This window comes from Scyliorhinus canicula, chromosome 20, assembly GCF_902713615.1.
Source record: "Scyliorhinus canicula chromosome 20, sScyCan1.1, whole genome shotgun sequence".
Classification (NCBI taxonomy): Eukaryota; Metazoa; Chordata; class Chondrichthyes; order Carcharhiniformes; family Scyliorhinidae; genus Scyliorhinus; species Scyliorhinus canicula.
Genome location: NC_052165.1, coordinates 56,399,406 through 56,414,157, shown reverse-complemented (window position 1 = coordinate 56,414,157; position 14,752 = coordinate 56,399,406). Strand labels below are relative to the sequence as shown.

General features: G+C 51.3%; 1 protein-coding gene across 2 annotated transcripts in view; it reads left to right on the top strand.

Annotated features, from left to right (window-relative positions):
• LOC119955142 (structural maintenance of chromosomes protein 1B-like) overlaps positions 1-14,752 on the top strand; it is a 296,162-nt gene that overhangs the window by 65,901 nt on the left and 215,509 nt on the right. For both annotated transcript variants that reach the window (XM_038781060.1, XM_038781059.1), the window contains exon 6: positions 10,323-10,581. In XM_038781060.1, the coding sequence (XP_038636988.1) occupies positions 10,323-10,581 (259 nt within the window). The remainder of the gene's footprint in view (positions 1-10,322; positions 10,582-14,752) is intronic.

Genomic DNA, 14,752 nt, shown 5'->3' with positions numbered 1-14,752 from the left:
AAAATTAACCTTCTCAAGAGTCAGGAATTCCGACAGATCCCCCCCGCCACGCCAGGGCACAGGGTGGGGAGGTTGCTCTCCAACCCATCAGGATCCTCCTTCGGGCGATCAACGAGGCGAAGGCTACACCATCTGCCTCCGCACCTGTTTCCAACCCTGGCTGGTCCGACACCCCGGATATGGCCTAGAGGGGGCCCGGGTCCAGTTTCACGTGCGCCACTTTAGAAATTACCCTAAAAACCTCCTTCCAGTATCCTCTAGCTTTGGACAGGACCAAAACATATGAACGTGATTAGCGCCCCCTTCCCCCCGGCAACGCTCACACACATCTACTCCTTCAAAGAATCGGCTCATCCTCGCCCTCGTGAGGTGTGCTCTGTGTACCACCTTCAGCTGTATCAGCCCCAACCTCGCGCACGAGGTGGAGGCATACACTCTCTGGAGCATCTTGCACCAGAACCCCTCTTCCATATCCTCTCCCAACTCGTCCTCTGACTTTGCTTTGATCCCTTCCAGTGGTGCCTTGTCCTCTTCCAAAATAGCTCCGTAAACCGCTGACACTACCCTCTTCTCCAGTCCCCCTGTTGTCAGCACCTCCTCCAGCAATGTGGAGGCTGTGATCAGCGTAACTGTGGTGGCGACGTCGGCACAGGCGGTTATGGCAACGATGGTACAGGTGCTGGCGGTGTTGGTGCTGGCTGCTGGTGGGATGACTCCGAGAGCGAGCCGTGTCCTCCAGTGTGGGCAGGGGGATGAGGGATGGACCTGGTGGGGACAAATACGGGGGCGCCGGGGAAAAGGAGGGTGGCGTGGGGGGGGGGGGGGGGGGAAGGGGCGTGGGCATGGGATCGGCACCTGAGGGAGCCAGGTCCCGGAGCGAGACTGTGTCCTGGCGGCCGTCGGGGAACTCCACGCAGGCATACTGAGGGTTGGCGTGGAGTAGGCGTACTTTGTCCACCAGGGGTTCCACCTTGTGGTGCCGGACATGCCTACGGAGAAGGACTGGGCCCCGAGTCGTGTGCCAAGTCGGGAGCAACACCCCGGATGTAGACTTCCTAGGGAAGGCAAAAACACGTTCATGGGGTGTACTGTTAGTTGCGGTGCACAGTAGTGACCGAATGGAATGGAGCGCGTCAGGGAGGACCTGCTGCCAGCGAGCGGCTGGGAGGTTCCTGGACCATAGGGCCAGCTGGACGGCCCTCCATACCGTCCCGTTGTAGCTGGTCGTCCTGCTGGAGGCGATACCCCTGCTGAACAGGAACTGACGCAGCTCATCACTCATGAACGAGGATCCCCTGTCACTGGAATGCGGAATATTTGGCTAATGGTAAAATTCTTGGTAGTGTGGATGAGCAGAGGGATCTCGGTGTCCATGTACATAGATCCCTGAAAGTTGCCACCCAGGTTGATAGGGTTGTGAAGAAGGCCTATGGTGTGTTGGCCTTTATTGGTAGAGGGATTGAGTTCCGGAGCCATGAGGTCATGATGCAGCTGTACCAAACTCTGGTACGGCCGCATTTGGAGTATTGCGTACAGTTCTGGTCGCCTCATTATAGGAAGGACGTGGAAGCTTTGGAACGGGTGCAGAGGAGATTTACCAGGATGTTGCCTGGTATGGAGGGAAAATCTTATGAGGAAAGGCTGATGGACTTGAGGTTGTTTTCGTTAGAGAGAAGAAGGTTAAGAGGTGACTTAATAGAGGCATACAAAATGATCAGAGGGTTAGATAGGGTGGACTGCGAGAGCCTTCTCCCGCGGATGGAGGTGGCTAGCACGAGGGGACATAGCCTTAAATTGAGGGGTAATAGATATAGGACAGAGGTCAGAGGTGGGTTTTTTACGCAAAGAGTGGTGAGGCCGTGGAATGCCCTACCTGCAACAGTAGTGAACTCGCCAACATTGAGGGCATTTAAAAATTTATTGGATAAGCATATGGATGATAAGGGCATAGTGTAGGTTAGATGGCCTTTAGTTTTTTTTTTCCATGTCGGTGCAACATCGAGGGCCGAAGGGCCTGTACTGCGCTGTATCGTTCTATGTTCTATGGATGTAGTCGGGGAAACCGAACAGAGCGAAAATGGAATCCAGGGCCTTGATGACGGTGGCAGACGTCATATCCAGGCATGGGATGGCGAAGGGGACCTAGAAAATTTATTGACCACACTAAGGACGTAGGTGTTGCGGTCGGTGGAGGGGAGGGGACCGTTGAAATCTACGCTGAGGCGTTCAAAGAGGCGGGACGCTTTCACCAGGCGCGCGATCTGGCCGGTAGAAATGCAGCATGCACTCGGCACAGATCTGGCAGTCTCTGGTGACTGTCCGTACTTCCTCGACGGAGTAGGGCAGATTGCGGGCTTTGATTAGATGGTACAAGCGAGTGACCCCCGGATGGCAAAGGCTCTCGTGCAAGGCACGGAGCTGGTTCAATTGTGCGCTGGCACATGTACCTCGGGAGAGGGCGACTGGGGGCTCGTTGAGCTTGCCGGGGCGATACAAGATCTCGTAGTTAAAGGTGGAGAGCTCGATTCTTCACCGCAAGATTTTGTCATTCTTGATCTTGCCCCACTGCGTGTTGTTGAACATGAAGGCTACCGACCGTTGGTCAGTGAGGAGAGTGAATCTCCTGCCGGCCAGGTAATGCCTCCAGTGCCGCACCGATTCAACGATTGCCCGGGCCTCCTTTTCAACAGAGGAATGTCGAATTTCGGAGGCGTGGTGGGTGCGTGAAAAGAATGCCACGGGTCGGCCTGCCTGATACAGCGTGGCGGCAAGGGCGACATCTGAAGCGTCGCTTTCTACTTGAAAAGGCAGTGTCTCATCTACTGCGTGCATCCCGGCCTTGGCTATGTCAGATCGAATGCGGGCGAAGGCCTGTTGTGCCTCGGTCGTGAGGGGAAAATGTGTGGACTGGATAAGTGGGCGGGCCTTGTCCGCGTATTGTGGGACCCACTGGGCGTAATAAGAAAAGAACCCCAGGCAGCGTTTGAGGGCCTTGGGGCAGTGGGGGAGTGGAAGCTCCATGAGGGGGCGCATGCGGTCGGGGTCGGGCCCCAGTAGTCCGTTTTGGACTACGTAGCCGAGGATGGCTAAGCGGTCTGTGCGGAACACGCACTTCTCCTTGTTGTACGTGAGATTAAGCAGAGATGCGATGTGGAGGAATTTAGAAAGGTTGGCGTCATGGTCCTGCTGGTCATGGCCGCAGATGGTGACATTGTCGAGGTATGGGAAGGTGGCCTGCAGTCCGTACCGGTCAACCATTCGGTCCATTTCTCGTTGAAATACCGAGACTCCATTCGTGACGCTGAAGGGAACCCTAAGAAATTGGTACAGACGACCGTCTGCCTCGAAGGCAGTGTAGGGACGGTCCGATTTACGGATGGGGAGCTGGTGGTAGGCGGATTTCAGGTCAATAGTAGAGAAGACCCGGTACTGAGCAATCTGATTGACCATATCAGATATGCGGGGGAGAGGGTACGCATCGAGCTGCATGTACCGGTTGATGGTCTGGCTGTAGTCCACGACCATCCTGTGCTTCTCTTCGGTCTTAACCACTACCACCTGGGCTCTCCAAGGACTGTTACTGGCCTCGATGATACCCTCCCGAAGCAGCCGCTGGACTTCGGACCTGATAAAGGCCTTGTCCTGTGTGCTGTACCGTCTGCTCCTGGTGGCGACGGGCTTGCAATCTGCGGTCAGATTGGCAAAGAGGAAGGGGGGCTCGACTTTGAGGGTCGCGAGGCCGCAAACGGTGAGGGGAGGTAAGGGTCTGACTAATTTGAGGGTGAGGCTCTGGAGATTGCATTGGAAATCCAGGCCTAGTAAGAATGACGCGCAGAGGTTGGGGAGAATGTACAGAGGGAAACGGTCGAATTCCACGCCCTGTACAGTAAGTTTAACCAGGCAGAAACCCCGGATCGGGACAGAGTGGGAACCGGAGGCGAGAGAGATCTGCCGGTTGGCGGGATGGACCGCAAGGGAATAGTGCCTTACCGTGTCCGGGTGGACGAAGCTCTCGGTGCTCCCGGAGCCGATGAGGCAGGAGGTCACGTGGCCGTTGACCAGCACCGTTGTGGAAGAGGGTGCCAGGTTGCGAGGACGAGACTGGTCGAGCGTAACGGAGGCGAGTAGCGGGTGATCGGTAGTCGAGTCTGATGAGTCCGATGAGTAGCGGTAGAGACCCGTGGCCCCGTCCTGGAGAGGACAAAATGGCGGCGTCTGGAGTACCTGTGTGGGAGAAGATGGCGGCGGACAAGATGGCGGCGCCCATGGAGCGCACGTTGTGCCGTCGGGACAAGATGGCGGCGCCCATGGAACGCACATGGTGGGGAATGAAGATGGCGGCGCCCATGGAGCGCACGTGGCGGGGCGGCGAAAGATGGCGGCACCCACTGATTGCACGTGGGCTCGGGGGAAGCGGACGGCAGGGCCCATTGTGCGATCGGCTGAGGCAAGGGGGGGAACAGGGGTGCGATAGCGGCAACCGTCCGGGATTGACACACCGCTGCAAAGTGGTCTTTCTTGCCACAAGCTTTGCAGGTCGCGGTGCGGGCCGGGCAGCGTTGGCGGGGGTGCTTCTGCTGCAGAAGTAACAGCGGGGACCCCCAGGGAGCGCGGTGCGGCAAGCAGCGCAGGCATAGTGCGCGGGGGCGGCTGCTGGGGGGCCGGTTGCGGGGTTCACGAGGGGTAGGACGGGTGGGCCTGGGGGCCGTTTGCGGGGTCCACGAGGGGTAGGACAGGTGGGCCGAGTGGCTAGTGGAGTAAGATCGCGCACTACGTGAGGATGCCGTCATTGAAAGCGCCAGAGTCTTTGTGGCCGCGAGGTCGAGGGCGGCCCCTTCCAGCAGTCGTTGCCGGATGGGGTCTGATGCAATGCCTGTAACAAAGGCATCGCGCATGAGTAAATCAGAGTGTTCTGTGGCTGTGAGGGCCCGGCAGTCGCAGTCTCGTACCAGAGGTATAAGGGCCCTCCAGAAGTCCTCAATCGACTCACCCGGCTGCTGGACGCGAGTAAAGAGTAGATGTCTCGCAAACAGGGTGTTCGTCGACTGTGCATAGTTCTCCTTGAGCAGTTCCATAGCTCTGGCGTAGTCAGGCGCATCTCGAATTAGTGGAAAGACACTGGAGCTATGTCTTGAGTACAGGAGTTGTCTTTTTTGAGCCTTCGTCGAGGGAGGGTCCACTGAAGAGATGTAGGCCTCGAAGACTGCAAGCCAGTGAACAAAGTCTTTCCTGGTGTGTGGCGACTGCAGATCCAGCTGCAGACGGTCAGGCTTGATCCTGATGTCCATGGTGTAAGGAAAATCACACAGCAATAAATTGTGCCGCTAACAATTGCACACAAAGACTCGAGACATGTACAATCGAGGCTTTATTGCTGTGTGATGCTATTGCTCTGGTGGCAGCTGTAGAATAGGATCTCTGAGTCACACGCATATTTATACACAAGCTCCCTGTGGGCGGAGCTAGCCGGCAGGGGCTTACCGGGGGAACCTGTATTACAGTTACAGCCATATATCCCCCTACTGCAAGTACACATATCTACAGTGGTTATATCACCACAGAAACAAATCATTTAGTGTCTTAATCCCCTTCTCCCATTTTTGAAAATTTCCATCTTACCTCCCTGGCTCAAATCTGTGGTTCCCCTGAATCAGCATTTCCCTTGACCCTGCCCCCAACCCGAAGTGTTGGTGAAACTGCCTCCAAATTCTCAATGAAGCTGTTATTACTGGACTCCCTGAGTATTTCCCCGGAGCTATCGGGAGCGGCGCTGTTGCTAATGCTTTCAATCCCGACCCCCTGCACAAACACTCCTCCATCCTGACCCACTGGGAATCAACCCCTCTGACCCAGTTCTGCACCTTCTCTACATTCGCCGTCCTGTAGTAATACATCAGGTTCGGAAGACCAAAACCTCCTGCCTGCCTTCCCCTCTGTAGCAGCACCTTTCTCACTCTGGCCCCCTCTGTTGCAGCCTTTCTAACTCTGGCATGGCTTGTACGAGTCATAATTGTCTGCCTTGAGCCTGCAATGCCTTGGGGATATCCGGCATGTGGGAATTAATTTACCTTTGATACTCCTTGATTGTGACATCTGAAGCTCAGCGTATTTGTCCTTTGAGAGGGACAGATCATTGCTGACTGCCTCACTCTCCTCCTCCTGGTTGGCATGGGGCACAGTGGTTAGCACTGCTGCCTAACAGTGCAGGGACCCGGGTTCAATTCTGGCTCTCTGGAATTTGCATTTCGCCCCTTGTTTGCATAGATTTCCTCCGGATGCTCTGATTTCCTCCCACAGTCCAAAGATGTACCAGTTCGGTGGGTTGGTCAAGCTATATTGCCCCTTAGTATCCAAAGGTTAGGTGGGGTCACTGGGCTACAGGGATAGGGTGGGGGCCTGACCCTAAGGAGCATGTTCTTTCAGAGGGTGGATTCAGACTCGATGGGCTGAATGGCCTTCTTCTGCACAGTAGGGATTCTAGGATTCCTGCTCTCTGGTTCTAATACTGATTGAGTCCTAACCAAAGTGAATGTGTCTGAACTGTTGGAAGGTGTGGAGAATTAGTACCGTGGAGGCTGGTAATGATTGGGCTGGAACACTCTGCTCCTCCTCTGCAACTGGTTCTGTGGAAAACACCAGGAAGAGGTATGGGGACTTGGCCTACTCAGCAGGTTCCTCAGCACAACCAGTCCCATTGATAAGAGTGGTTGTTTCACCACAGCATGCATTGAACAGGAATGCCTTCCAACCCTTTCACCTGAAGACAAGGCTGTCAAAATGTTTATTTTATACTGCCTAATGTGATGGCACCCTCACAATTTCCCACCCTTTCCCCTCCATTGGGGTCTGAGAAAAACTATGGCCATTCAGTTTGCTCAGCTCAAGTGCATGCATGTGCGGACATAGTTAAAGATTTGTCATCTGGGTTTCATAAGCCTCTTGCCTTTGAAGAATTTTATCAAATATCGAATCTCTTCCTTCATTGGAGTCACATCCTTCTGGTTATTTCTATTGTGTTGACCTCCAGCACCACCTCCATTCATACTCTTTGTCTCTCTGGGCACATTTTATTCTTCCAGATGTTGAGAACAAGATATCTTTCCTGTCTGCCACTTAGTTAAAGCTTCAAGGGAGTATCTGAAAACCTTGGTGATGACAGTGCCAGCATTGGCCCTTTGAGGTCCCTACTAATTCATCACAGCAATGAATGCCAAATCCAGTCATGTTTACTGTTCACCTTATCAAAAGGTCCTGGGAACTATGTCCTGCCTCCAGGCTGCTCCCAGCGCTGATAACTGGGTGTCAAAGCAGCCTGTAGATTCTCCTCATCTTTCAAACTGTAGGAAACTATTCCCTATATGGATAAAGTTTAGAAAGGACACACTCCCCATTGGACGGAACAAGGGAGAAATGGGAGGAGAGTTAGGAACGGAAGTAGGGTGGGGACTGGGGAGTGAAGCACTAAACAGGGTCAACGCCACTCGTGCACAGCAAAGCTTCATGAGCTTAAAGTGGTGCACAGAGTACACCTGACAAGAGCTTAAATGAGCAGGAAGAACAATGTGAATGGTGCCAGGGAGGCCTGGCCAACTATGCCCACATGTTCTGGGCCTGCCCCAGACTTTCATGTTCTGGGCAGCCTTCTTTGATGTGATGCCCAAGGTTGTGGGGGTGAGGGTGAAGCCGAGCCTGAGAGTGGCAGTCTTTGGGTATTTGACCAGCAAGAACTTCATATGGGAAGAGGGCCGACGCACTTGCATGATGTGCCATCAATTAACACAAGACGAATAGTGAACGAAACTGTGGCTTTAATAAGCTAAACAGGAAGACTCCTGACCACCGATCCCAAACTGAGGTCAGCTATCTTGATACTGAGCCCGAGGGGAGGAGCCACAGGCAGAGCCATCAGGCAGTGGTTTACCACAATACATGTAGTACAATAACAGTTTACCACAATACATATAATACACAAACAGTGGTTTACCACATTCACTCCCTGTTAAAAAAAGAGTCGTGGGGGTGAAGTGGACTTAAAGGTCTAATCTGTCAGGGGCTTTGACCTTCCGCCATGATCGCCTCAGTCCCGACTGTGGTGAGTGCACTGGTATCAAGACTTGCGCGTCTGGGAGCGTGTTGTCTTCTTCGCCCAGTAGTTGAGTCGGTTGGGGCCGGGTAGTGGTGGAGGGAGACGGTGTAGGGCCGGAGTGGTGGTGATGATCGCTGGGGAACCTTCAGATGCCAAATCCTGGAAGGAGACTGTGTCCTGCCGACCGTCATGATGTGCCCGCAGTAGAATCCTGGTCGGCTGGCAATTATCAGCACCACCGTCAGCTGCAGACATGCTGGTAGACCTTTTAAAAAAAATAAATTTAGAGTACCCAATTTTTTTTTTTCCAATTAAGGGGCAATTTAGCATGGCTAATCCACCTACCCTACACATCTTTGGGTTGTGGGGTGAAACACACGTAGGCACGGGGAAAATGTGCAAACTCCACACGGACACAGGCTGGCAGACCTTTCGGAATTTCTCCATCTGGAGATGAAGTACACCATTAAAGGCCAGAAGAAGGCTTCCACAAAGCATGGGAGCCATTCATGAGCCTGTTCGAAGTCATCAATGGGTAGGACGGGGACATGCACAGGAACCACCAGGGCCAGAGAAAGCAGACAGGAATGGGGTGGGGGAGGGAGAGAGAGACCCAAGGACACGTCAAAGGGGAGCCCAGGGAGAGATCGACATTGAGACTAGAGGGCCCCTCGCAAAGCTATAAGAGTAAAACAATCGGCAGAACAAACCACCTACAGTGAAAGGAAGGGCCTAGGAGACAGTAGGAAAGGGGGAGAAAAGGGAACAACATGTAAATTATAACCGTTTCATTCATTTCTTGTACAGTGTAAAAATGCAAATTTTACTAAAATATAAAAAGAAGAAAACTATTCCTGCCAAAGATGAACAATTGTAATATGAATTATGGGAACCTCATATAATCTGAAAATTTTTAGAACGCAGAAGGAGGCCATTTGGCCCATTATGTCTGAACCTGAGTTCCACCATACAAAAAAAGGAGTAAAGTTTAAAAAACTGACACTGTGCTTTTTAAATCAGCTATTGGTGCAACTAATTTGGAAAGCTGGATCCCATTTCAAGTCTTTTAAACTGATCTGAACATAGAAAAATGATGTATTGAGCACTGCTACTACAAAATGAATAATAAAATGAAGTGAGCACCTGTTTAAGACAAGCCTGTCATATGTCAGTGCCAACCCCTGAATACTGTACTGTAGTGTACTCTGTAACCCATCATTTCCACTATTAACACCAGAATTGCCCTGCTAAAATGGGCTGCTGACAACAGAAAATACCTGTCCAGATGTTAATTTATATTTTCTTTTAGCTTGTCACTCCATTGCTCTGACTATTTTAAGATCTAGCTTTCTCATTTGAGGCTCTATTTTTGCTTTTCCATCCTGTGATGATTAAAACACGCTGTTTGTAAGTGGCACGCAACAATTCTGATTTTAACTTTGGTTGTGGAGTAGACATAGGACAGCCATTAGGTTCAAGAGATTTGTTAGACCGAATCTGCTTAGATCCAGTCAGTCTCCTGTTGAAGACAGCGGGAAGCTCGTGCTGGCGGGTGGCAAAGGAATGTCAGATAGTAGAAGCCTTTTACTGGAGATCCCGAGGAAACTGCTCATGTAACTCAGGAAAGTGGTTAAGAAGGGAAGGTTTCCTGATTAAGGTTAGGGGAGGGATAGAAGGGACATGGGAAGGAAACCTAAGGATTCTTCATGGGCCTAGATATGCACTCCCACAAAGAGACAGCTTTTTTGAAAGAATTTATTTAAATTTTTGGTCTCTCCTGGGTCCTGTTCATCTTGCCACCAAGAGGGGAAGTCACATTGCCTTCCGCTTGTAGATCTCTGGTTAAAATTGTATTTGGACTCTGATGATGCTCTTAAGTTTGATGTGCATATTCAAAGGCCTCTACTGCATTTTGGTGTCTTTCCCTCACCTGCTCAGAAAAGCAAGACTTTGATGCTCAGGAGGATCAGTGTGGGTAAGCCACATGGACCAGCTTCCAATAGCGAGGAAAAATTGGCCCTCACGTGATTCAATGAGAATTCATAATTTTTGGAATATTGTATGTCAAGATAAAATTTAATTTGCTGTGTGGTTTCCCTTTTATCAAGACCAGGCAGGTTTGTTTTCGAACCTCCCATAGCACAGACTTTGCAACGCCCTATGCTCAATTAAAATTCATCTTATTTTTGGCCATGGAATTAATTAACTTTATTTAATTTTATTATCATATTGCCAGAGTTCATGACTCGAATCTGAATGAGAAGCGACCCAGCTACATAAAATCCAAGGAGAACACAAGGCACTATGTGAAGAAGGTTGAAGCAGCCAGGAAATCTCTTAAGAGCAGTGAGAAACAATGCAGCATTCACCAGCAGACAGTGAAGGAATTGGAGTTGGAGCTTAAAGATGTGAATAAAGTGTGGAAAGGGTTTGAGGAAATGGCGCAAGCAGAACTCAGCAGCAGAGGTCGTAGCATGGAACTCGAGGAGAGCCAGGTAAATCAAAAAAATTGTCACTTGCATTTTGTTCTTATTTACATTTTTAAATTAATTTGTTCATGGAACTTGGGCGTCGCTGGCTGGGTAGGCATTTAATTGCCCTTGAGGGGGCAGTTAAGAGTCAACCTCATTGGAGTCACATGTAGGCCAGACCAGGTACGGAAGGCAGATTTCCTTCCCTCACGGACATTAGTCAATCAGATGGGTTTTTATGACAATCGACAATGGTTTCATTAAAACCCCATGCAAGTTCCCATCTAAATCACACCTCGGAACTATATTGCCACTCCTTCCCTGTTTATGAATAAAAAACCTGGAACTTCTTCTGAACAGCACTGTGGAGCTACCTACACCATGGGCTGCAGTAAATCATCACCTTCTCAAGAGCAAATAAGGATGTGAAATAACTACTGGCCTTTCCATTATCACCTACATCCCATGAATAAGTGTACCCAAAGAGTATCTTGCCCTTTAATCACACTCCCATCAAAGTGTGGCTGCTGTGCTCCTGAAGAGATCAGGATTGGAATTGTTGTCTGTGACTTATCAGACACTTTGACCAGTTTATTATTAAAACAGCGCCCGTATTTGCGAGATGAACAAAGGACAAAACAGTTAGCAGATTAACTCAATTTTATTCACAATTTTTCGGTTATTTTAATACAACTCTAGTTTTATTTGGGTATTACAATCTTCAACATCACTCACCAAAAATATACCTCAGACTCACAGTTGAGCTCCAGGAATTTTCCCACATTTAGTGAAGGAGGCTGACCAGACTACGGTCACTTGATGTGGATATCTCATCTGGGTTCAGAGCGCAGGGTCACCCTTTCTTGTGATGGGGGACTCCCAGGTCATCGCCGATTATCTGTTCCTTCTTTTGTACTGGTTCTGCACTGAGTCATATGTATAGGCCCACACCTGGCCCGAGTTCTATTGTCCTTGAACGCATTAATGGGAATAAACAGGATACTCTTGTTCAGCCAAGGCGATTCAATCACGATCCATTGTCCTCTGAAACACGCTGGTTTGACGAGCTATTAGCCCATAATGGAGTTTGATGGCCTTTTTGTTGTTCATTCTTCCTGCTGCAAATTTGATCATCTCTGTCTACATAGTTATAGCATGGTTTAGTTCTTTTGTGTAAATCTAATACCTACTGAGAGTGGGTAATTACAAAATCCATACAGCAATAATAAGTTTATGTGTTGACGTGAGTGCTCTTGCAGACGGCCAGTATCAATTCCAGCCTGGGCCTCGTTTGGTATTTTCTGTTTCCGGCCTATGTGTTTTTTCCCCTTGTCAGCCTGATCCAATACCACAGAATATAATAGGCGCAGGAAGAGTTTATGGCCCTTCAAGCCTGCTCCATTATTTGAGTGCAATCATGGTTCATCCTCTGCCTGAACTCCACTTTCCAGTCCACTTACCATATCCCTGGAATCTCTGAGATACCAAAAGATCTGTGTATCGCCTCAAAAATATTCAATGATGGAGCAAATACAACCCTCAGATTAGAGAATTCGAAAGATTTCCCACCCTTTGAGTGAAGAATTTTCTCCTCACCTCAGTCGTAAATGATTGGGCCCCCTTCTTGTGGAGGTAATGGGTGTGATATTATGGGAGAAGCGATAGCAAGCGAGACTTGCCGGGTGCTTCCCAACAGCCGATCTGGTGAGACGGTTATCTAACATCAATTGGGGCCGGTAATGATGCTTCACTCCGGAAATGGCTGTCTCTCCAGCTGATTCACCTGGATTGCACCTGGCACACCCCGCTAACGAGGGGAAGCAGCTCTTAATCTTTCCCTCCTAGCAAATCCTGTACAGCACGCAGCCATGCCACTGTGCAGACCAGCCCCATGTATCGGTAATGTCGACCTGGCCCAACTATTGGATGCGGTGGAGTGACGACGAGGCACCCTGGCAACCTGTTCCCCAAAGGGATCGGAGGGCCAGACACAGTTGAACCAGAGCCATCTGGGAGGCAGTGGCAACGGTTGTCAGCTTGGGGAATGTCACAAGGAGGACCACCATCTAGTGCCGTAAGAAGCTCAATGACCTCCACCGGGCCGCATTGGTGAATTGGCATTACCGCCTCGTACCGGTCCTGCCTGCCACCCCAGACTCGACACTTCCCGACCCCGAAAACAAGCTGGGAATTGGCTTGCACATAAGCGCTTGTGCCCCAGCACACCCTGGCATGCACCAGCACACCTATCAATGTCCAGCAATGGTTCCCTTGCCTTCTGGACCTCACCCATCTCCACACACCTCCAACACCCAACCGGCCGCCACCCGCCAGTGGGGCTTCAGGCGGCCCACTCAAGGGCAATGCGCACTTTAGACCCTACGGAGTTGCCGGGCAGGGCGCGGAGCATACTGCTGGCAAGAGCAGCACCAGCCGATGGCACCCCTAGCATCAAGGACAGGTTCCAAGGCCAGAGGCCCCCACAGTGCCAGGCACTGACGGTGTCAGGGGTGCAGAGATGGGAGGAGTGGAAGACATGCGGGTGCAGGGCCCGCGGTGCCAACTGGTGCCACCATCTAGCCCGGTGGACTTGGTTTGGCATGGGGACACGCACCATGCTAACATGTCGGCCTTTCACTCCCTGCAGACAATGGATATTGGAATTCAACCAGCAATGCTGGCCTTACTGCTAGTCGCTGCAGCCCTGGGGGATGTCCTGCGGCTGTACAAGCTGGCGCTGCTCGAGGAGGAAGAAGTTGCAGCAGCGGAGCGTGCTCCAGAGGAACAGGAGGCAGCCGCTCAGGATGGAGAGCTGGCCACCCAACAGGTGCAAAGGAGGCACCGCTTGAAGCCTCGGGTGTATCAGCAGCACCTGTGGAGGTGACCTGGTTTTATTCCCGCCATGCAACCTGGGCCGCTGTTGGCAGCTGTCTTCTGGGGCGACCGGGCCCTGCTGGGCACCATGGCCGGGGTGGGGGTCGGGTCACGGGCGTGTGGGACGTGGGCTAATGCTAGTGGCACAGTGTTGCCAACTCACCCTGTCCCCTGGCTGCCCTGTGGAGAGCAGGCAGTTTTTCACAGCAGTGCTTGCAGGTCCGGATGGTGTTGCTTGCTGCGCTGACTGCTTTGCACCCAGGTAAACGGCGGTGGCTGGCAGCGTCCTTCCTGGGCCGGGGTAGAAGGTCAACTGCCTGTCCACCACCACATCAAGGACGTCCTCCAGCTCGGGGTTAGTGAATCTTGGGGCCACTCTCCTTGCTTCATTCTTGGCTGGGATGCTGTGTGTGTGGAGTGAAGTATGTTTATGCGGCTGCAGCTTGTCAGCCTCCTGTGTCAATCTCGGACCTGGCAAATCCAGCACTGTTTCTCATTGCAATCGATGTGTGTTTCACGTGGTGCAGGTGCTAGCTCCTTAACAGTCGCTGAATCGGTTCAGGTGCGGTGCCAGTTTTGCTGTTGTGGAAGTCGATGAATCCTGCGCCGGCATCAACATTGAATCTCAGGAACGGAGAATTCCGCCGTATGCCTCCATAATGGCGATTTGATCTAGTTAATCTATTTTATTGCACTTGCTTCATACATTTATAGAAAGAACTTTTTCTCCGTCGACACAGAGGCGCAGTAGTTAGCACTGCTGCCTCACAACTCCCGGGTCCCGTGTTCAATTCTGGCCTCGGGTGACTATCTGTATGGAGTTTGCTCTTTCTCCCTGTGTCTGCGTGAACATAGAACATTACAGCGCAGTACAGGCCCTTCGGCATTCGATGTTGCGCCGTCCTGTGAAACCCCTCTAAAGCCCATCTACACTATTCCCTTATCGTCCATTTGCCTATCCAATGACCATTTGAATGCGTTTAGTGTTGGCGAGTCCACTACTGTTGCAGGCAGGGCATTCCACGCCCTTACTACTCTCTGAGTAAAGAACCTACCTCTGACATCTGTCCTATATCTACCTCCAGTCAATTTAAAGCTATGTCCCCTTGTACTGGACATCACCATCCGAGGAAAAAGGCTCTCACTGTCCACCCTATCTAATCCTCAAATCATCTTGTATGCCTCAATTAAGTCACCTCTTAACCTTCTTCTCTCTAACGAAAACAGCTTCAAGTCCTTCAGCCTTTCCTCATAAGATCTTCCCTCCATACCAGGCAACATCCTTGTAAATCTCCTCTGCACCCTTTCCAATGCTTCCACA